Source organism: Maniola jurtina, chromosome 17, assembly GCF_905333055.1.
Source record: "Maniola jurtina chromosome 17, ilManJurt1.1, whole genome shotgun sequence".
NCBI classification, from domain to species: Eukaryota; Metazoa; Arthropoda; class Insecta; order Lepidoptera; family Nymphalidae; genus Maniola; species Maniola jurtina.
Genome location: NC_060045.1, coordinates 6,891,094 through 6,915,033, shown reverse-complemented (window position 1 = coordinate 6,915,033; position 23,940 = coordinate 6,891,094). Strand labels below are relative to the sequence as shown.

Genomic DNA, 23,940 nt, shown 5'->3' with positions numbered 1-23,940 from the left:
GCTCAATGAGCGGTTCAGGGTGGTTGCCGGGTCCTTGAGTGTAACAGGTAACTTCAGAACTGAACAACGCTGAACGCGGTGGAACAGCGTCTCAGTAAATACCAATGTACTCTGTGAAACAACGCTGTACGCGCCGGAACAGCGCTGAATACTGGAGTTAGCATGCTTGCAGGCGTACAATGCTGTACGCGGCTGAAGAAGTGGAACTGTATAGGTATAGTAACCAAAATGGTTCAGTGAAACGCATATGGAGCTGAATAAATGTTTGCTCCCTATTTCAGTAAAGAAGTTTTTAATGGAGCCGCCAAATTGGTGTTTGCGTATGTGTGCCAACGCTTAGGAGCGTTCCGATTGGCAGCCAAGCCATTTGTGCTTGTTGTTTATCATTTGCCACAAGCGAGAAGCGCGTCTATTATAAGCGACTAAAATGCTATCGACTTGGAAAGTTAAAAAATAAAGGGAAATTTTGAAAAACTTTGCATTTAATTTTGAAATTCCTTTGCTCCAAAAAGTCGTTTCGAACACAGGTAACTTAACAACACGCACGTGGGCACCATGAGCATTTCCAAAAACCTAGAACCCAGTACCAAAGGCAAGAAAAAACTGAAAAACTATGGTTCATAGAGTCAATGTGAAATGGTGAAACTCAAACTGGACTTCGTCTGTGTTGGTGTTAGCTGGCGGGCGTGCTCTGCCTTTTTGGAGTATTTTTTTGTTAAAACCATGATTAAAACTAACTGGAAAGCGCTCTAAGGGAGTGCCATGCGTATGTCGGCGAGCGCCGGCACAGACGGGGTCCATACTTGTATAGTTTAACTAACTTGTTACAAATAACTACAAACTTGACATTGGCTAATCTTTGTAAAGCCAGACGAGAGAGAAAAAAATAAATAAATAAAATGGTGAAACTAAAGCGAAATGTCACATTCTGCCAATGTCAACTGTCAAGTGTCAACTGTCACTGTTACCAAATGTCACTGAATATATCTACTATTTTCTTTGTCACGGTCAAAAAATATTTTTAATTTAATATTAAATCAAACTTAGCAAAATAATAACTATAAATTCTTCTTAATACTATGAAACGCAGTCTAGTAGAATATTTCTCTGAGCGCGATGGATATAAATGTGGTTACTGTAAGAAACCAAATTCGAACTATAGCCATGGTAAGTGTTGTGTTCAACATTCTTTTATGTTTCGTTTTATTTTATATGTGATATAATGTTATGAAACTTGTACAGGAATGTGGGCCCATATGATGACTGTTCATGACTATCAAGATTTGATCGACAGAGGATGGAGGCGTTCGGGGCAATACTGCTATAAGCCAATTCTTGATGTTGTGTGCTGTCCTATGTATACTATAAGGTGTGTACCCTTTTCCGATTCGCATTGGTTTTCCAAGTAAAGAAATTGTAGCATGTTTAACTATTCACTTTTGATACACAGATGCAGAGCTTTAGAGTTCAAAACATCAAAATCACAGAAAAAGGTCATGAAACGGTTCAATAGGTATCTAATGGGGCTGGATGACATTTCTGAATACAGGCGAATGTCGAGCAGCAATGAGGATATGACAAATACTGCAGGCAGAGAACAGTTTGTTGAGAGTAGAAGAGCCCATCAGGATATCAATATTGGTGATGTGGATATTTCCTTTATTGATCAACCAGAGTCCATCAATGAAGAAACACCAGGTTAGTAATAAAAAGCTAACATATGCTAAAAAAGATTAATATAAACATTGTGTATTGTAATTAATGCATTATAACAGTGAAACTAGATTTTTATATCAATGAATCATCGAATTCTTTGGTGTCTTGTTCTACACTGTGTCTTTTAACACAATTTGTGGCACTGAATGTAAAAAATAATGTTATGCATATTTGTAAGATTAATAAATAAATAAGAAATAAATTAATTTATTATTTGAAAGAATGATTCAAAGGTAAACAAGTATTTGATAAGAGCATAATATTCTATTTACAGATGCCATGTCTACACAAAGTACAACATCAAGCAGTCCTAAACCAAAAGTTAAAAAAGAACAAGGTAAATTATGATGTTATATCGTATTACTAGATGACAACACTAACTAACAACCAGCTACAATTTTACTCACATAAAATTTCAAAAATCCTTATTTAGTTTTATAAAGAAAACCTATAATATGCAAACCCTTAAGTTTTTAGACACTGCAGTGTAATTTTAGTACATTTGACACAGGTAACCATAAAGTAGCCCTATTTTTCTCATGATCTCATGACACCATAGCCTAATATTTGACATATAGTCAATTCAGTAAACAGATGGGCTGGGAAAAGGACATTTGCATTTTATAATATTGGTATGGACTAAATTAATATTAATATACAGTTGCAGGCCCAGATCCCACAAAGGCCCCTTGTAAAAAAGCTAAGCAATTAAGGAGAGAGAGGATGTTGGAAAAACTAAAAAAGAAAGGCATTGACGTGAGCACTGTGGCTAATAGCAATAAAAATAATGAAAAGCAAATAGAAGATTTCATAAATGAGCTGCCTAGTGAAGTGAAAAGAAAGCTTGAGGTACTATCAAATTCTTGTTTAAAATTAATTTAAATTAGAAAGTATGCAAGATGTGTTAATTAAGGGTTTTATATGAATTTGGTGGGAACTGTTTGATTTTCCAGGATAAAAGCCTATATCCATCTCCAGGATGCAAGCTATTTCTGTTCCAGTAGAGATACCTGCAACCTTGGCCCATATATGTTAAGTTTTTAAAAATCCCATTGGAACTCTCTGATTTTCCTGGATAAAAAGTAGTCTGTCTGTCTGTACCTGGACACAAGTACCAAATTTTGTTAAAATCAGACAGGGACAATTCCGCATTTTTAATGTCATAATATGGATAAAATATTGTTGATTGGTGGTTGACTGCAACTTACAAAATACTGTCATTAGTTTTTTTTTACAAATCAAGATGCATAAAAGATGAGTCATTTCTCATCTTTCATTCATTGAGTCATTCTTTCTCAAGCGCCATTTTTACTTTATGAGTCAAAATATATATACCATACCTGCCATACTTTTGACATGACAGTTTACCTATAGACTTAAAATGGCGCGTGAGAAGTCATTTTGTAGTCTAGTCAGTTGACGATGGGTGTAGCTACTACATTTAGATGTATGGCTCAAAAAGTTATTCTATTTTTTTATTTTAGATAAAACTCGTTAGAACAAAACCGCCTAGTCCAGAGTGGATAGCAACATCCAAAGAGACTCACAATCTCTATGTAAAATATCAAATGGCAGTCCACGGCGATAGACCTGAGAAATGTTCCGAATCACAATTCACTGAATTTTTAGTGCAAAGTCCTTTATTGGTGAGTAAAATTTTTGTTTTTAATTTACTTTCTAAAATTGAATTATTACAATGTCAATTCGGGAGGTCCTACGTTTGAACCTGGATCCTGTGAGCTCCTATTGTTCTTACAGGTGTGTGAAGTCAGCCATTCTCTTGGGGTTTGCAGATGTAACAAACCTTGAAAATATTAGGAAGAACACTTTTCCGTTTTCTTAAGATGTTTTCCTTCACGTTGAAGCAAGTGATATTTAATTATGCTAGGTTCGATAAGTTACAAATGCATACCCAGGACCGATCAACAAACCCAGATTCTTATATAGGAGGCAAAAATTTTAGTAATAACTAAAATCGATTTGGTTGCTGCGACAGGAGATTGTATGTGTGCGGAGTGCAAAGCAACTAAATCGCCGATCGCTGATACTAAAAGCGTCGTGCCTGCTACGGACCTTAACCACTAGGTTATCACAGCATATTAATATTGCAGGAAGAACATTCCGAAGAGGCTCCCCCGTGCGGCTATGGCTCTTTCCACCAACAGTACTGGCTTGATGGGAAACTAATAGCCGTCGGAGTTATAGACATCTTGCCTAAATGTGTGTCTTCTGTATATTTCATGTACGATCCTCAGCACATGAACTTAACTTTGGGAACCTATGGCGCTTTAAGGTAAACCAGCTTTGTCCCGCGACTCACACACCCACACACACCCAAACATACACTCACACATACTGATAACTACTACTACTTAGTATTTAAGTCTTGCAAGCTTATTATTATTTATTAATAATATTATTTGAATAAAAATTTGCAACTCTTTATATTCCTAGTTTATTATAATATTTATTATAATAACTGTAAGATTAATATAGTATTCTATTTTATTCTTAGAATAGCAAACATTATATTTAATAAACATAGTATAAAATAATAAATTAAAAGCAAAATAAGTGCGTTTCTGCGCGTAGCGACACTTTGTTAGTGAACAGATTTAAAGCTGGGACACACCAAACGCGTATGCAGCACATAAGCGTAGACGTAGCGCGTACCATGACGTTGTAATGTATGGAACTGTATGGAGATGTCATACTGCTTGCGTGACGTGAACGTTCGTGTAGACGTAATGCGTGCTGTCATGTCTATGGATTCACGCGCGTCACTACGCGCGTGGTCACGTGTACGTGTTTGGTGTTAATCGGCTCTAAAAATCAATTTTCTTTGCACGGATTTTGGTTGTAGTGGTAGAAAAAAAACAATTATGTATTTATTCATCTAAATATTTCTTTCAGGGAGATAGCGTTCACGAGACATTTGCACACGCTATGTCCACAGCTGCAATACTACTACATAGGCTACTACATCCACACGTGTCCTAAAATGCGATACAAGGGAAACTTCAACCCCTCTGATCTCCTTTGCCCCGAGACCTACAAGTGGTTCCCTTTGAAAGATTGTACACAAAAGTTGGAAGTCACGCCTTATTCGAGATTTGACCCGGACATTGACAGTATCGATGAAAACTGTGGCACTGAAAGTGATATAAATAACATACCCGTGCTATACGGAGGCGAGGTTTTGCCTTTCAAAGTGTACAGGCGAAAAAGTGCCAAGAAAAACGATATCGAAGAAATTCTTGAGTACGCGCGGCTGGTCGGTACTAAAACAGTCAAGCGGATGATCATATTTAGGTCATAAACTAATATATTTGTTTGTGTATTATTATAGTTATTGGTTGTTATTATTGCGTTTAAGCACTAGTCACAGAACAATTCCGTTACGGGACAGTGTCGTTGATTTAGTACAGGGTGTAAGTGAGTAGGGACATGCTAAAAAAAACTACTAGGTATTTAGTATGTAATTCTGAGTTCTACAGCATTGGAATTTTTCATTTATACATTATCAAAGTTATGAACTTTGACAGTGTATTTTTTAATTTTTTTTATAACACAACAATACTAATTGTACAACATGGTTTATTTCGTAAATATTAGGTCCATTCACTGACTAGCCGAAGATTTAAGAAAGGATTCTTTCATAAAAAGTATCAAGATTTAAGAAAACATCCTGAGAAATTTTTCAACTATTTCCGGATGTCAGTAGCTAGGCCCCGATAAAAGTTTGCATATTGCACGGCCCACACATTACCACTAAAACACAACTACTCTTTAAGACTGTGTGCCGAATAATGACAAGACCGCTCGCAGTTACCGCGTCAAATGTGTGCGTGCCAATATAAGTTCTATGGACTACAAACGGCGCGGTTTCTTCCCGCTAGCCATTCTGTAACAAAACGCGGTTTTAAAATCAGTCGCGGAAAAAAACCGTCAGTGTGGCCGCTTCCATTAGTTTCCTTTACTCACAAAATCGGGCGGTCAGAATCCGTGGCGGTTTAGCCGTAGTGCGGCCTCTCTCTAATTGAAGCAAATAGTGGCGGTCCTTGATTGGAACCCTAGTACTTTAAAGTTAAGAGGTATTTGTTATTTAAAGCATATAAAAAGCATATTGGAGATACAAGTGCAAACTATTCATAAAGTTTTCTGTAGCATATTCCTTATACCCTGTATAAAACATGACGTCCACGGCACAGACCGTTTTGCGGAATTTCGATGATTTAAAATTTTTTCAAAAGACGTGATTTCGAATCACGCCGCAAGTTTTTGCGAGCAAGCTCGCAGCTTTTGACGATGCGTTGCGCGTTGCAGTTTTGTGAATAGGCGTTAAGGGGCATGAGACGGGTCTGCCCGCGAAATTCAAATTTATTTTAGTTTTTCGCAATTTGTAAACTAATACGACAAAGTAGGCTTATGGCACTTGAATTGCGCCAATGGCAGTATCATCCTCACAGGTTTATATAAAAATCTTTACTTGAAAGGGTCCAGTTTAAGAAATTACTGCCATTGTTGGAATTAGAAAGCCATAGTCCTACTGTGTCGTATTAATTTACAAACTGCGAAAAACCAAATTAAATTTGAATTTCGCGGGCAGGCCCGTCTCTGATCGATTGTGGAAAGGCTGCACCAATCATTGCTGCCAGTCAATGGCTATTGTAATAATGATTGATACATGTTTTCCGGAATCGACCTACTGTTCTAACTTCTAAGTTCTAATAGGTATTTATTTAGTATTTAATGTTTCTGTATAACAGTAACTTAGCATGTATGTACTTAAATACATTCAAGCATTTCATTCGCCCCACCTTATTGTGCATAAAGGTGTAACCATCAACCTTAGTTACATTGTTAACTGATAGTTAATTGAATATAATATATTATTATCTAACGCGTTAAACATGTTGTTTTATTTTATTTTCCGTTCTGTTTTGTAACAGATGTATCTAACCTTACATCAGATAACCGCCCGATACCGACTTATAATTCGAATTTGCTATCAAATCCATATCAACAGAAAGGCCATAACGTCACTTATGAAGATACCTGCTCTTGAGGAACCACTCTTAATTTTGACGACTTGAATGATAATATTTTTGAAGCTAAGTACTAAGCTATCTAGCTATTGCCACTACAGATATATCTTTTACCTTCATTTTTCTGTATCAAATTCCTTTATCAAACTATTTAAAGATAATCTGATCAAACGATGACATTCTGTAGATGATGTTTGTAAACTTAGTAGAGAAAACGTGAGTTCGCTTAGATAAATAGATTACCACTGTCTTTTCCGAATAGGTACCTATCTTCTGTCAGGCGTCGCTGGGGTTCAATTTGAGATGATTGTTTTATCGCATTATCTAATAGCAGCAGTGGTATGAACTTAATATACCTACACTTTACTATGTACTCGTAGGTATAATATTGCAATTTACAACCGTTTTGGCTTCGAATTCTTCCGCATGGATTAGGGGTTTTACAAACCATGTCTCTGTTTTATTGGGACGAATGTATCCTAGGTAAATTCGTCTTCAATGTAAGTAGGGGTAGATAAAATCCTATGCATTCGTGCATCGTTTATCCGATTGAGTCTTTGTAATACAGTTATTGACGTCATTTGCGTGAAAGTTTCTGGCGTCCCTACTGCCATCAATGAGTAGTACAATAAGCGGCGCTCGAGGCGCATAAACGACTCGCACACAAGCTAAGTAAATTAATTTATACTTAGGTGTAATGGAGACGTAGCATAAATGACACTAGTACCACACCAGTAGATATCAATATCTGTGCTAATACTGCAGTTGTCCTAAATAGGTAGGTAAGTACTTGTTATAATTATAAAATTTATTTAATTCATATAAATAAATTTTGATTTTGAACCCGGGAATTCTCCACAGCTCTCACAAATCGCATCTGCGCCAGGGAAGTCTCCTCGATACAAAGTTGAGCCCTTGTTGAGCCCGGAAGACCGAGACATTTCTCTCTGTCGCTTGTCTCTGTCTCGATCTCCTGTCTCTGCCGCAGCGTTAACCGCCTCCTTAAGGGCGCGGATCCAGCGATCCACCCTATTATTACGCTACTGTCAGGGTTGTGGGCATGCCCAACGTGGTCACAACGGTGGATCAGCGCTTGCCTGCTTACATTAACATAAAAGAGGTGCAAGGCAAATACTAAAGATTCTCAAATAATTACAGAGTCATAGTAACGGTACCTAATCGAGTTCCACGACGTACTACGTATGTTATTATGTAGGTACTTACCTACTTAAAGGCTAATGCTAGGCATTGCTTAGTATTTAGGTCTCTAAAGACCTATTGTGTGATTTCAAAGGAGAAATAGCGAACAATGTAGTAGGTAGGTACCTACCTACCTATTTATATGTTACTATTTTGTTTTCATCATATATATTTATGTGTATACACGTATACTACACATGTGGTTAAAGTTATTTTCAATTATTTTTTAATTTACTTACTGTGGCGTCACCCGGGTCACAGCTGAAAATCAGCGTCCTGCATTTAATGCATATGATGCAGGACATAATGCTGAGCTGTACACCCATTTGGGGTGGTGTCACAGATGAAAATGTATATTTGTATACCTACTTTGTTTTTATCTGTGACACCAACAACAAATAAATGCATTTTCTTTCTTTCTTTCATTGTCAAACGATAGACGTCGCTGCTGAATACTAGGTTTCTTGTAGGGATTTCCACGCGGCATGCTTTTGCGTCGCCTGAATCCAGCGGCTCTCTAAAAATTAAAGAGTGCGTTTGCAAAACAAAAACAAATCTAATTAACTAAATAATACTTAGCAATAAAAAACAGCAATTCAATGCTGTTTTTTATTGCTAAGTAAGTGGTACATACGTACAGGTTTATATAAATACTTAGTTACATCCTTATTTACTTTGCATTATCACCTGTCCCGTAAACCGAAGCGGTCGCGGCGAACGAGACGGGCCTTACAACAACAGTCCATTCTGCTGGGCAAATTGATCAAGTGATCAATTCGAAGCGATGCGTGAATTGTTGATGCGTAGTTATAACTTATATTTTTCTATGTATTATCTCTCTGCTCTTCCTGTATATTTCTCATTGCTAATAGTCGTAAACCCTTTGGGCCTTTCCATTAATCTCAATGGTAGGAGCTTTCTTGGGATACCTAACAGATAATGCCGGGGGCTCCCAGATCCTTTCGCATGCGACTTGACTAAGCGACTCTTTTAATTACTGAGGCCGATAATTAAACATACACAGGTGACAAGAGGAAACAAAAAGGCAAAATTCGGGCCCACAAAGCCGGTCGCCCATCCAATTAAGTATCTACCAACTTTGGTCAATGTTTCTTAACCAGCGTGATCAATCGGCATGCGTTATTACAATTAGGTCACACGTTGCTCTTCTACTTATTACATCGCATTATACGTTTCTAGTATCTATACTTAATTATCTTTAGTCGCAGCGAAATACTATTTTTCATTAAGGATGTATTTGGGTTAGCGGGGATTTTTTACATTGAATTAGTTTATCTAAATATTATACTATAAGTACCTAAAAGGAAAAGATGACTGACCAACCCTTAGGGGTTGAATTTTCAAAAATCCGAAACCGAGAATGCACGAACCAGGGCAGATAGAGATAAGAACAATAATATCATACGTAGGAAATCGACGGGGGGTCCTTGACAAGGATAGCCTTAAAGGAGTTTGATTTGTATAGTCCATGCAGACGAAGTTGCGGGCATGAGCTAGTGTACAATATTAATTCCGCAAAGGTTTTTTAAAAAAAAAGCAAAAAGTCACTAGCAAGTAGGCGATGAGTCGGTCTAAGTCGCCATATTGATACTTAAAGCCTAGTCCAATAAAGCCTTTATGAGTAAAGTTGAATGTACCTGCCTAGCTAACATGTATTTACATAAATGTGTCTAGGCTGTGTTGTTATCGTTTCTCTGCCTTGTTTTTATGTTGTGCGGTGTCCATTGACAATCGGATGGTTGAAAGCACGCGAGCTGTGCTAGTTGCTACTGCTAAGGCCTCAGGCTTTCATTGGCAATAGCAAAAGGCAGTCGCACGAAGCCGAGCGCGCGCGCACCTCGCCGCAAACCTCGTTTTTGCGTGTTTTGACTTTTCTAATTAGTTACGTGATTTTCTTGTGATTACTAGGAGTGCGGCCAGTAAATCAAAATGAAGTTACATATCAAATTATTCGGTAAGTAATAACCACTTAACTTTAATATTAGAGAAGTAGGTATCATTAAATTAAAATTTATATATTACGGCTACCTAAATTTTAATGAATGTAATTAATACCCATCGTAAACAAGAAATTGCGAAGGATATAAAAGATTATTGAGAAACTAGTACCTACTACCTAAGTGTAGATACGTAGGGTCTGGTGTAGGTAATTCTTTTCATCTCAGACTTTAAATAAAAGTTTTATTATTAGAGGTGTGATATTAAAGTTATTTTTAAAGTAAGTAAATAATATATACCTACACACTTGTATTATATTATATACAATTAAAAATTTATAACACCCCCCGACAAGTGAAGGTTACAGTAACTAGAAAAGAGCTGATAACTTTCAAACGGCTGAATCGATTTTCTTGGATTATAGCTAAGAACACTCTCGATCAAGCCACCTTTTAAACAAAAAAAACCTAAATTAAAATCGGTTCATTAGTTTAGGAGCTAGCCTCAGACAGATACACAGATACACACGTCAAACTTAATATTACAACACCCCTCTTTTTGGGTCGGGGGCTTAAAAGTAAACTAAAGAAGTGAAATGGTGATAAATTAAATTTAGGCTCCTACGTCAATTCAAAATTAGTAAAGTTACGAGGGTTCTAAACGCGCCCTGGTCTGAGGAAAAATCGTCAGGAAACTCGGCCGGACGTATCTTTTCCACCCTCTCCACTCCAATCCACACACAAGAATACATTGAAAAAGAAAATGTACGAATGTACGGATTAATCATGACGAGGGCTCAAAAGAACTTCGAGGACGAATAAGTAGTTTTAAATAAAGCAAATGAGTTAATTTTAGATCCAAATATGATTTGCTTTAAAGCAATTTCTGCGTACTTACAATTATTATTTAAGATCGTCGGCTCCGATGGCATAAATTCCTTCCAGTTTTAACTGGGTTTATTTTTATTGAGTTCTGTATCGATACACATGACAAAAAGGATGCGATAAATGTGTACAAATAGCTCAGTTTTTTAGCTAAATGCTAATTGCGGTAGGTACCTACCTACCTGGCTTTTAACGGATTTGATATAATTAAACAGGCAAACATTATAGACATGACATATTTGAAGCTTTCATGAAGAATTTAATTTAAAATGGTAGGTGGTGGTAATTATTTTGTTATACACGGTCTTTTCTAATTTTTATTTTTATCAAGACATCTGAAATATGATTTCAGGATTTTTTATAAATCTTTGAATCTTTTGCATTGTTTACTGGATTTAATTATGTGCATGCTAGCATGTCGTAGAGAGGTCTTTGGCTTCTCTAAATATCCCAGAAGACGTATTATTTTATTTGCTTGAAGGCAAATACTTGTTTGGCAACATCTTGGCAACAGAATGTCAAGCGTATCTATCAGTAGGTACCTAAGTTATACGAGTACATAAAGTAGTAATATAGGCGAATGTCTCGCTTGCATGGACTTGAGATCGGTGACACAGGAAGCGACTAAAAATGTAGACGCTTCGGTAGACGCCCAAAATCTGGTAGCGCGCATGCTGTCTAATGAGAAGGAGTGGTAGAAGTATCCGCTGATGTTGCGATCAATTATAAGGGGAGAAGAAAGAGAAAACGAGGTAACCAGAAAGAGTGTAAATGAACGGTCGGAATGAAGAAATGCAATGTGGTTTTATGTCAATTTGGGAGACTCGGACCAGGTTGTTTTAGTTCGTAAGTTGGATACCAGGTAGAAAAAATTCATAAGTAGATACCTACAGGATTTTTCCTCCTCTGGATTATCCGGCAGCGTAGCAAATTATTTGTAGGTTTTCAGAGTTGGGAAGTAGCATTGCATATATTATTACGTATACAATTTACTTACCCAGCATAATATCTCTAATAGAGATTCTCTATCAATCACATCGAGATTTAAGTCCATCACTGCTGTGGTACCTAAGCAAGATTTTTGTGGATGATACTAAGATAAGATGGTCATTAAAATACACAAATCGTTTTTGCTTTGACCTTTCAATGTGCTCATCTCAAGACCACGAATAACGAATACAACAATACTCGTAGCTATATCAATTGGAATTTAGTACATACCTAGGTTCTGAGAAATACTGAGGGTCACCAAATTCAAAGCTTGTGCCACTTGGCACTTGGCTGCATGCCAATGCCAGATAGTTACATAATTTATAATAAATAATTACTTAATCTTAAGTTCCAGTAGACGCTCATAATCGGACTTTCTCAGAATAAAATATTTTACATATTATACGTATGCACAGATTGGATATTTCGATATTTGTCCATATTAGTCCATAAGGCGTATTTAGTAGGGAGTATTTTGTGTCACCGCTAATCAATGAGACACGTTTCTTTATTCTAAGTATGATAACGTACTTTCCTTTAAATATATTACATAAGTAAATAAATAAATAAATAAATATAATATAATATCGATTGACCGACGAATAACGAGCGTCCCTAAGACGTCGACCTCCTGTTCGGCAGTTAAATCATTTATTTGTTTTTGGTTTTCCTGTATTTTTATCTGTGACAGATAAAAATACAGGAAAACTTACGGAAAATTATAGCTAAATAATTGAAGATTGATTCATGATTTGGTTACAGGCTAATAAAGGCTACAGTTTCATTCAACAATACAATGGTTTAAGCTTGCAAGTACTTATAGGGTAACTTTTTGCAGGATAATTAACAGATACAATAATTAAATAACCATTATCTTTTCATTACTGTGTTACTTTTGATAGCAGTGATTAATGATGATGAAATAATTGGTCTTCTTTCCTCTTTTTTTGAAAATACCTTCATAGTTTTTTTACGTTATGGACCAAAATTCAAAACACTGTGTAAGCGATTGTGATAAATAATTATTTTTAAAAAACACTAATTACCTACTTACTATGTTCCAATAATAATTACTTAATTAATTTACTTCATAATAATAACCTGTAAGGTATTTAATTTTGAGATCTACATAATCTATTTACTATTGCTGAATTTCTCATGGGCTCCTACACTATTTACCTACTAATTTAAGGTTTTAATTTCAGAAACAATTTTACATTTTAGTACTAGTTAGTAGGTAGTATGTACTAATCGTTAAAGTTTTAATTTTAGAAACAATCTAATTTTAGAAACTGAAACAGGTTTATTGATATCCTTGCAACTTGCAGAGTTGAGAGTACCTATAAGTAGGTAGGTTTAGATTAGGTAAGTACTTACCTTCATCAAAACTTAATATTATTTATAACTTACATCACTTACATGTTATAGCTTGTTTGCCCGCATTATCGGTAACCTTACTGATTAAGTAGGTATGCCTAGAAATGTTCATAGGAGTGTTACAACTATTTTACAACTCTGTTGCATTTTATAATCTCTGAATTTCATAATAACTAAGTACTAGGTAGGTAGGTGTGTAGGTAAATGAATGAGATCAGTCGATGGCTTTTGTCATTGTGGATAAATAGCTTCCGCCATGCTTCCGGTTTGATTGATGGCCTACGTACCTAGTACCTAGTTAGATTGTTAGGTATTATTAAATATTTGGGTAGGTGCATTTTTAATGTGATCGTTTAAGTCATTATCGAAAAATTTTGCTCATGAAAATCGGGAAATTGGCGCTAGTTATCTGCAAAAACTATTTTTACTGCCCATGTTAAATAACACAACTTACGCAGTGAAGTGTTTATTCAATAAGTAGAAGTTTAAGCTAGAATAATATTACTTATTAGCCCATAGGCTAGACGGTAGTAGCAATAAAGCTGCCATGATTTAATGGAGCTTTATGGTAAGAAAAAAAAAGTGAAGTGTTTAAATAAATAAATTATTATCAGACAAGTCACTTACGTTAGAAAATGTAGAAACCTAAGATTTTATGCGTGACATAAGGTCAGTGTTTCCACCAGTGGTTTCCATTAATCTGAACACCCATTCCGCAGATTAAGTGATGCATATCTAAAGTTGCTTCCTCGTCCTACCTACACTGGTGGACGATATAAACTGGAACAAATTAATATGTACCTATCTTAATAGGTATAGATTACAATATGTAGGTAGGTATGTAGGTACCTAGATGTTAATAAAAATATCATAAATATTTCAATATAGTTAGTTTACAATCATCATAATATACCTACCTTTTATTATCATACTAGCATACGCCCGCGACTTCGTCCGCGTGGATTTAGGTTTTTCGAAATCCCGTGGGAACTCTTTGATTTTCCGGAATAAAAAGTAGCCTATGTGCTAATCCAGGGTATAATCTATCTCCATTTTAAATTTCAGCCCAATCCGTTCAGTAATTTTTGCGTGAAGGAGTAACAAACATACACACACACACACATACAAACTTTCGCCTTTATAATATTAGTGTGATCTACAGCCTATTTAGCCGTCTCGTATTCAGAAGGTTATAGGAGAGCTAAAGCGTGCCCGTGAACTTAGCAGAGCATATGCCAGCAGATCAAAAATAAAAAGGAGTTCCCTTCGCATGCAGAAGAGTTCTATAGTTCCTGATACTTTTTAAAGATAGTTCTGGCGTTTTTACTAAAAAAATCGCAGTTGAAATAATGCTCTGCTAACTTCCGGTAGCAGATCATTTTCGAGCAAAGCGAAAAAAAAAGAGTTCTCTGTACGCACGTATCTCAGTTCTATAGTTCCTCATACTTTATAATGATAGTTCTGGCATATAAACATAAAAAAAGTCAAATGAAAAAATCAATAAATTTTCAAATTTAGTCATCATAAGTAATTTAAAAAAATTCTAGCAGCTAGAACTCAAATCTCAGAACCTAGAACTCTACGATTTCTTATAGCTCATTAACTAAGCTATAAAATAAAGCTATTAATTAGCCCAGAACTCACAAAGAAGTCCCAGCAGAGCATAGAAGAATAGTTATAAACAATAAATTTTCAAACTTCACACCAAAAGTTGTTAAAAAATTTCCAGCTGCTAGAACTCTCATCTCAGGGGCTAGAACTCCTCGATTTATTATAGATTATTAACATAGCTATAAAATAAAGCTATAAACTAGCCCAGAACTCTCAAAAACGTGCCAGCAGAGCATACCAGAAGAGTCATGATACACTAATTTTCAAACTTAGTATCATAAGCCAAGAAAAAAAATCCAGCTGATAGAACTCTGATCTCAGAGGCTAGAACTCCTCGATTTCATTAATATTATTGATAAAGCTATAAAAGAAAGCCATTAACTTGCCCAGAACTCTCAAAAAAGTGCCAGCAGAGCATACAAGAAGAGTCATAAACGATAAATTTTCAAACTTAAAAATCACAAGTTACTAAAAAAATTCCAGCTGCTAGAACTCTCATCTCAGGGGCTAGAACTCCTCGATTTCTTTAAGATTATTAACATACCTATTAAACAAAGCCATTAACTAGACAAGAACTCTCAAAAAAGTGCCAGCAGAGCATACAAGAAGAGTCATGATGCACTAATTTTCAAACTTATTATCATACGCCATGAAAAAAATTCCAGCTGCTAGAACTCTGATGTCAGAGGCTAGAACTCCTCGATTTCTTAAATATTATTGACAAAGCTATAAAACAAAGCCATTAACTAGACCAGAACTCTCAAAAAAGTGCCAGCAGAGCATACAAGAAGAGTCATAAACGATAAATTTTCAAACTTAAAAATCACAAGTTACTAAAAAATTTCCAGCTGCTAGAACTCTCATCTCAGGGGCTAGAACTCCTCGATTTCTTAAAGATTATTAACATACCTATTGAACAAAGCCATTAACTAGACAAGAACTCTCAAAAAAGTGCCAGCAGAGCATACAAGAAGAGTCATGATGCACTAATTTTCAAACTTATTATCATACGCCATGAAAAAAATTCCAGCTGCTAGAACTCTGATGTCAGAGGCTAGAACTCCTCGATTTCTTAAATGTTATTGACAAAGCTATAAAACGAAGCCATCAACTAAACCAGAACTCTCAAAAAAGTGCCAGCAGAGCATACAAGAAGAGTCATAAACGATAAATTTTCAAACTTAAAAATCACAAGTTACTAAAAAATTTCCAGCTGCTAGAACTCTCATCTCAGGGGCTAGAACTCCTCGATTTCTTTAAGATTATTAACATACCTATTGAACAAAGCCATTAACTAGACCAGAACTCTCAAAAAAGTGCCAGCAGAGCATACAAGAACTGTCATAAACGATAAATTTTCAAACTTATAAATCACAAGTTACTAAAAAATTTCCAGCTGCTAGAACTCTCATCTCAGGGGCTAGAACTCCTCGATTTCTTAAAGATTATTAACATACCTATTGAACAAAGCCATTAACTAAACCAGAACTCTCAAAAAAGTGCCAGCAGAGCATACAAGAACTGTCATAAACGATAAATTTTCAAACTTAAAAATCACAAGTTACTAAAAAATTTCCAGCTGCTAGAACTCTCATCTCAGGGGCTAGAACTCCTCGATTTCTTAAAGATTATTAACATACCTATTGAAAAAAGCCATTAATTAGACCAGAACTCTCAAAAAAGTGCCAGCAGAGCATACAAGAAGAGTCATGATGCACTAATTTTAAAACTTATTATCATACGCCATGAAAAAAATTCCAGCTGCTAGAACTCTGATGTCAGAGGCTAGAACTCCTCGATTTCTTAAATGTTATTGACAAAGCTATAAAACGAAGCCATCAACTAAACCAGAACTCTCAAAAAAGTGCCAGCAGAGCATACAAGAAGAGTCATAAACGATAAATTTTCAAACTTAAAAATCACAAGTTACTAAAAAATTTCCAGCTGCTAGAACTCTCATCTCAGGGGCTAGAACTCCTCGATTTCTTAAAGATTATTAACATACCTATTGAACAAAGGCATTAACTAGACCAGAACTCTCAAAAAAGTGCCAGCAGAGCATACAAGAAGAGTCATAAACGATAAATTTTCAAACTTAAAAATCACAAGTTACTAAAAAATTTCCAGCTGCTAGAACTCTCATCTCAGGGGCTAGAACTCCTCGATTTCTTAAAGATTATTAACATACCTATTGAACAAAGGCATTAACTAGACCAGAACTCTCAAAAAAGTGCCAGCAGAGCATACAAGAAGAGTCATGATGCACTAATTTTCAAACTTATTATCATACGCCATGAAAAAAATTCCAGCTGCTAGAACTCTGATGTCAGAGGCTAGAACTCCTCGATTTCTTGAATATTATTGACAAAGCTATAAAACGAAGCCATTAACTAAACCAGAACTCCCAAAAAAGTGCCAGCAGAGCATACAAGAAGAGTCATAAACGATAAATTTTCAAACTTAAAAATCACAAGTTACTAAAAAAATTCCAGCTGCTAGAACTCTCATCTCAGGGGCTAGAACTCCTCGATTTCTTTAAGATTATTAACATACCTATTGAACAAAGCCATTAACTAGACAAGAACTCTCAAAAAAGTGCCAGCAGAGCATACAAGAAGAGTCATGATGCACTAATTTTCAAACTTATTATCATACGCCATGAAAAAAATTCCAGCTGCTAGAACTCTGATGTCAGAGGCTAGAACTCCTCGATTTCTTAAATATTATTGACAAAGCTATAAAACAAAGCCATTAACTAGACCAGAACTCTCAAAAAAGTGCCAGCAGAGCATACAAGAAGAGTCATAAACGATAAATTTTCAAACTTAAAAATCACAAGTTACTAAAAAATTTCCAGCTGCTAGAACTCTCATCTCAGGGGCTAGAACTCCTCGATTTCTTTAAGATTATTAACATACCTATTGAACAAAGCCATTAACTAGACAAGAACTCTCAAAAAAGTGCCAGCAGAGCATACAAGAAGAGTCATGATGCACTAATTTTCAAACTTATTATCATACGCCATGAAAAAAATTCCAGCTGCTAGAACTCTGATGCCAGAGGCTAGAACTCCTCGATTTCTTAAATGTTATTGACAAAGCTATAAAACGAAGCCATCAACTAAACCAGAACTCTCAAAAAAGTGCCAGCAGAGCATACAAGAAGAGTCATAAACGATAAATTTTCAAACTTAAAAATCACAAGTTACTAAAAAATTTCCAGCTGCTAGAACTCTCATCTCAGGGGCTAGAACTCCTCGATTTCTTTAAGATTATTAACATACCTATTGAACAAAGCCATTAACTAGACCAGAACTCTCAAAAAAGTGCCAGCAGAGCATACAAGAACTGTCATAAACGATAAATTTTCAAACTTAAAAATCACAAGTTACTAAAAAAATTCCAGCTGCTAGAACTCTCATCTCAGGGGCTAGAACTCCTCGATTTCTTTAAGATTATTAACATACCTATAAAACAAAGCCATTAACTAGACCAGAACTCTCAAAAAAGTGCCAGCAGAGCATACAAGAAGAGTCATGATGCACTAATTTTTAAACTTATTATCATACGCCATGAAAAAAATTCCAGCTGCTAGAACTCTGATCTCAGAGGCTAGAACTCCTCGATTTCTTAAATATTATTGACAAAGCTATAAAACGAAGCCATCAACTAAACCAGAACTCTCAAAAAAGTGCCAGCAGAGCATACAAGAACTGTCATAAACGATAAATTTTCAAACTTAAAAATCACAAGTTACTAAAAAATTTCCAGCTGCTAGAACTCTCATCTCAGGGGCTAGAACTCCTCGATTTCTTAAAGATTATTAACATCCCTATTGAACAAAGCCATTAACTAGACAAGAACTCTCAAAAAAGTGCCAGCAGAGCATACAAAAAGAGTCATGATGCACTAATTTTCAAACTTATTATCATACGCCATGAAAAAAATTCCAGCTGCTAGAACTCTGATGTCAGAGGCTAGAACTCCTCGATTTCTTAAATGTTATTGACAAAGCTATAAAACGAAGCCATCAACTAAACCAGAACTCTCAAAAAAGTGCCAGCAGAGCATACAAGAAGAGTCATAAACGATAAATTTTCAAACTTAAAAATCACAAGTTACTAAAAAATTTCCAGCTGCTAGAACTCTCATCTCAGGGGCTAGAACGCCTCGATTTCTTTAAGATTATTAACATACCTATTGAACAAAGCCATTAACTAGACCAGAACTCTCAAAAAAGTGCCAGCAGAGCATACAAGAACTGTCATAAACGATAAATTTTCAAACTTAAAAATCACAAGTTACTAAAAAATTTCCAGCTGCTAGAACTCTCATCTCAGGGGCTAGAACTCCTCGATTTCTTAAAGATTATTAACATACCTATTGAACAAAGCCATTAACTAGACAAGAACTCTCAAAAAAGTGCCAGCAGAGCATACAAGAAGAGTCATGATGCACTAATTTTCAAACTTATTATCATACGCCATGAAAAAAATTCCAGCTGCTAGAACTCTGATGTCAGAGGCTAGAACTCCTCGATTTCTTAAATGTTATTGACAAAGCTATAAAACGAAGCCATCAACTAAACCAGAACTCTCAAAAAAGTGCCAGCAGAGCATACAAGAAGAGTCATAAACGATAAATTTTCAAACTTAAAAATCACAAGTTACTAAAAAATTTCCAGCTGCTAGAACTCTCATCTCAGGGGCTAGAACTCCTCGATTTCTTAAAGCTTATTAACATACCTATTGAACAAAGCCATTAACTAAACCAGAACTCTCAAAAAAGTGCCAGCAGAGCATACAAGAACTGTCATAAACGATAAATTTTCAAACTTAAAAATCACAAGTTACTAAAAAATTTCCAGCTGCTAGAACTCTCATCTCAGGGGCTAGAACTCCTCGATTTCTTAAAGATTATTAACATACCTATTGAACAAAGCCATTAACTAGACAAGAACTCTCAAAAAAGTGCCAGCAGAGCATACAAGAAGAGTCATGATGCACTAATTTTCAAACTTATTATCATACGCCATGAAAAAAATTCCAGCTGCTAGAACTCTGATGTCAGAGGCTAGAACTCCTCGATTTCTTAAATGTTATTGACAAAGCTATAAAACGAAGCCATCAACTAAACCAGAACTCTCAAAAAAGTGCCAGCAGAGCATACAAGAAGAGTCATAAACGATAAATTTTCAAACTTAAAAATCACAAGTTACTAAAAAAATTCCAGCTGCTAGAACTCTCATCTCAGGGGCTAGAACTCCTCGATTTCTTAAAGCTTATTAACATACCTATTGAACAAAGCCATTAACTAAACCAGAACTCTCAAAAAAGTGCCAGCAGAGCATACAAGAACTGTCATAAACGATAAATTTTCAAACTTAAAAATCACAAGTTACTAAAAAATTTCCAGCTGCTAGAACTCTCATCTCAGGGGCTAGAACTCCTCGATTTCTTAAAGATTATTAACATACCTATTGAACAAAGCCATTAACTAGACAAGAACTCTCAAAAAAGTGCCAGCAGAGCATACAAAAAGAGTCATGATGCACTAATTTTCAAACTTATTATCATACGCCATGAAAAAAATTCCAGCTGCTAGAACTCTGATGTCAGAGGCTAGAACTCCTCGATTTCTTAAATGTTATTGACAAAGCTATAATACGAAGCCATCAACTAAACCAGAACTCTCAAAAAAGTGCCAGCAGAGCATACAAGAAGAGTCATAAACGATAAATTTTCAAACTTAAAAATCACAAGTTACTAAAAAATTTCCAGCTGCTAGAACTCTCATCTCAGGGGCTAGAACGCCTCGATTTCTTTAAGATTATTAACATACCTATTGAACAAAGCCATTAACTAGACCAGAACTCTCAAAAAAGTGCCAGCAGAGCATACAAGAACTGTCATAAACGATAAATTTTCAAACTTAAAAATCACAAGTTACTAAAAAATTTCCAGCTGCTAGAACTCTCATCTCAGGGGCTAGAACTCCTCGATTTCTTAAAGATTATTAACATACCTATTGAACAAAGCCATTAACTAGACAAGAACTCTCAAAAAAGTGCCAGCAGAGCATACAAGAAGAGTCATGATGCACTAATTTTCAAACTTATTATCATACGCCATGAAAAAAATTCCAGCTGCTAGAACTCTGATGTCAGAGGCTAGAACTCCTCGATTTCTTAAATGTTATTGACAAAGCTATAAAACGAAGCCATCAACTAAACCAGAACTCTCAAAAAAGTGCCAGCAGAGCATACAAGAAGAGTCATAAACGATAAATTTTCAAACTTAAAAATCACAAGTTACTAAAAAATTTCCAGCTGCTAGAACTCTCATCTCAGGGGCTAGAACGCCTCGATTTCTTTAAGATTATTAACATACCTATTGAACAAAGCCATTAACTAGACCAGAACTCTCAAAAAAGTGCCAGCAGAGCATACAAGAACTGTCATAAACGATAAATTTTCAAACTTAAAAATCACAAGTTACTAAAAAAATTTCCAGCTGCTAGAACTCTCATCTCAGGGGCTAGAACTCCTCGATTTCTTAAAGATTATTAACATACCTATTGAACAAAGCCATTAACTAGACCAGAACTCTCAAAAAAGTGCCAGCAGAGCATACAAGAAGAGTCATGATGCACTAATTTTCAAACTTATTATCATACGCCATGAAAAAAATTCCAGCTGCTAGAACTCTGATGTCAGAGGCTAGAACTCCTCGATTTCTTAAATATTATTGACAAAGTTATAAAACGAAGCCATTAACTAAACCAGAACTCTCAAAAAAGTGCCAGCAGAGCATACAAGAAGAGTCATAAACGATAAATTTTCAAACTTAAAAATCACAAGTTACTAAAAAATTTCCAGCTGCTAGAACTCTCATCTCAGGGGCTAGAACTCCTCGATTTCTTAAAGCTTATTAACATACCTATTGAACAAAGCCATTAACTAGACAAGAACTCTCAAAAAAGTGCCAGCAGAGCATACAAGAAGAGTCATGATGCACTAATTTTCAAACTTATTATCATACGCCATGAAAAAAATTCCAGCTGCTAGAACTCTGATGTCAGAGGCTAGAACTCCTCGATTTCTTAAAGATTATTAACATACCTATTGAACAAAGCCATTAACTAGACCAGAACTCTCAAAAAAGTGCCAGCAGAGCATACAAGAACTGTCATAAACGATAAATTTTCAAACTTAAAAATCACAAGTTACTATAAAAATTTCCAGCTGCTAGAACTCTCATCTCAGGGGCTAGAACTCCTCGATTTCTTAAAGATTATTAACATACCTATTGAACAAAGCCATTAACTAGACCAGAACTCTCAAAAAAGTGCCAGCAGAGCATACAAGAAGAGTCATGATGCACTAATTTTCAAACTTATTATCATACGCCATGAAAAAAATTCCAGCTGCTAGAACTCTGATGTCAGAGGCTAGAACTCCTCGATTTCTTAAATATTATTGACAAAGTTATAAAACGAAGCCATTAACTAAACCAGAACTCTCAAAAAAGTGCCAGCAGAGCATACAAGAAGAGTCATAAACGATAAATTTTCAAACTTAAAAATCACAAGTTACTAAAAAATTTCCAGCTGCTAGAACTCTCATCTCAGGGGCTAGAACTCCTCGATTTCTTAAAGCTTATTAACATACCTATTGAACAAAGCCATTAACTAGACAAGAACTCTCAAAAAAGTGCCAGCAGAGCATACAAGAAGAGTCATGATGCACTAATTTTCAAACTTATTATCATACGCCATGAAAAAAATTCCAGCTGCTAGAACTCTGATGTCAGAGGCTAGAACTCCTCGATTTCTTAAAGATTATTAACATACCTATTGAACAAAGCCATTAACTAGACCAGAACTCTCAAAAAAGTGCCAGCAGAGCATACAAGAAGAGTCATGATGCACTAATTTTCAAACTTATTATCATACGCCATGAAAAAAATTCCAGCTGCTAGAACTCTGATGTCAGAGGCTAGAACTCCTCGATTTCTTAAATGTTATTGACAAAGCTATAAAACGAAGCCATCAACTAAACCAGAACTCTCAAAAAAGTGCCAGCAGAGCATACAAGAAGAGTCATAAACGATAAATTTTCAAACTTAAAAATCACAAGTTACTAAAAAATTTCCAGCTGCTAGAACTCTCATCTCAGGGGCTAGAACTCCTCGATTTCTTAAAGCTTATTAACATACCTATTGAACAAAGCCATTAACTAGACAAGAACTCTCAAAAAAGTGCCAGCAGAGCATACAAGAAGAGTCATGATGCACTAATTTTCAAACTTATTATCATACGCCATGAAAAAATTTCCAGCTGCTAGAACTCTCATCTCAGGGGCTAGAACTCCTCGATTTCTTAAAGATTATTAACATCCCTATTGAACAAAGCCATTAACTAGACAAGAACTCTCAAAAAAGTGCCAGCAGAGCATACAAAAAGAGTCATGATGCACTAATTTTCAAACTTATTATCATACGCCATGAAAAAAATTCCAGCTGCTAGAACTCTGATGTCAGAGGCTAGAACTCCTCGATTTCTTAAATGTTTTTGACAAAGCTATAATACGAAGCCATCAACTAAACCAGAACTCTCAAAAAAGTGCCAGCAGAGCATACAAGAAGAGTCATAAACGATAAATTTTCAAACTTAAAAATCACAAGTTACTAAAAAATTTCCAGCTGCTAGAACTCTCATCTCAGGGGCTAGAACGCCTCGATTTCTTTAAGATTATTAACATACCTATTGAACAAAGCCATTAACTAGACCAGAACTCTCAAAAAAGTGCCAGCAGAGCATACAAGAACTGTCATAAACGATAAATTTTCAAACTTAAAAATCACAAGTTACTAAAAAATTTCCAGCTGCTAGAACTCTCATCTCAGGGGCTAGAACTCCTCGATTTCTTAAAGATTATTAACATACCTATTGAACAAAGCCATTAACTAGACAAGAACTCTCAAAAAAGTGCCAGCAGAGCATACAAGAAGAGTCATGATGCACTAATTTTCAAACTTATTATCATACGCCATGAAAAAAATTCCAGCTGCTAGAACTCTGATGTCAGAGGCTAGAACTCCTCGATTTCTTAAATGTTATTGACAAAGCTATAAAACGAAGCCATCAACTAAACCA

General features: G+C 35.6%; 2 protein-coding genes across 3 annotated transcripts in view; both read left to right on the top strand.

Annotated features, from left to right (window-relative positions):
• The first annotated feature begins 967 nt into the window (after positions 1-967).
• Positions 968-6,628, top strand: LOC123874089 (arginyl-tRNA--protein transferase 1). 2 transcript variants are annotated; one of them, XM_045919266.1, is made up of 8 exons: positions 968-1,167; positions 1,243-1,369; positions 1,451-1,698; positions 1,991-2,053; positions 2,384-2,565; positions 3,201-3,362; positions 3,828-4,009; positions 4,630-6,628. In XM_045919266.1, the coding sequence occupies exons 1-8, from the start codon at positions 1,080-1,082 to the stop codon at positions 5,033-5,035; spliced, it is 1,458 nt and encodes a 485-aa protein (XP_045775222.1). In that variant the 5' UTR covers positions 968-1,079; the 3' UTR covers positions 5,036-6,628. The 2 variants fall into 2 exon arrangements, with proteins under 2 accessions (XP_045775222.1, XP_045775221.1); XM_045919265.1 differs by having other exon boundaries at positions 2,378-2,565.
• Positions 6,629-9,696: 3,068 nt separating this feature from the next.
• The window catches only part of LOC123874088 (uncharacterized transporter slc-17.2-like), a 74,515-nt gene continuing 60,271 nt past the window's right edge, over positions 9,697-23,940 (top strand). The window contains exon 1 of the mRNA XM_045919264.1: positions 9,697-9,939. Coding sequence (XP_045775220.1) covers positions 9,915-9,939 — 25 coding nt within the window. The 5' untranslated portion in view covers positions 9,697-9,914. The remainder of the gene's footprint in view (positions 9,940-23,940) is intronic.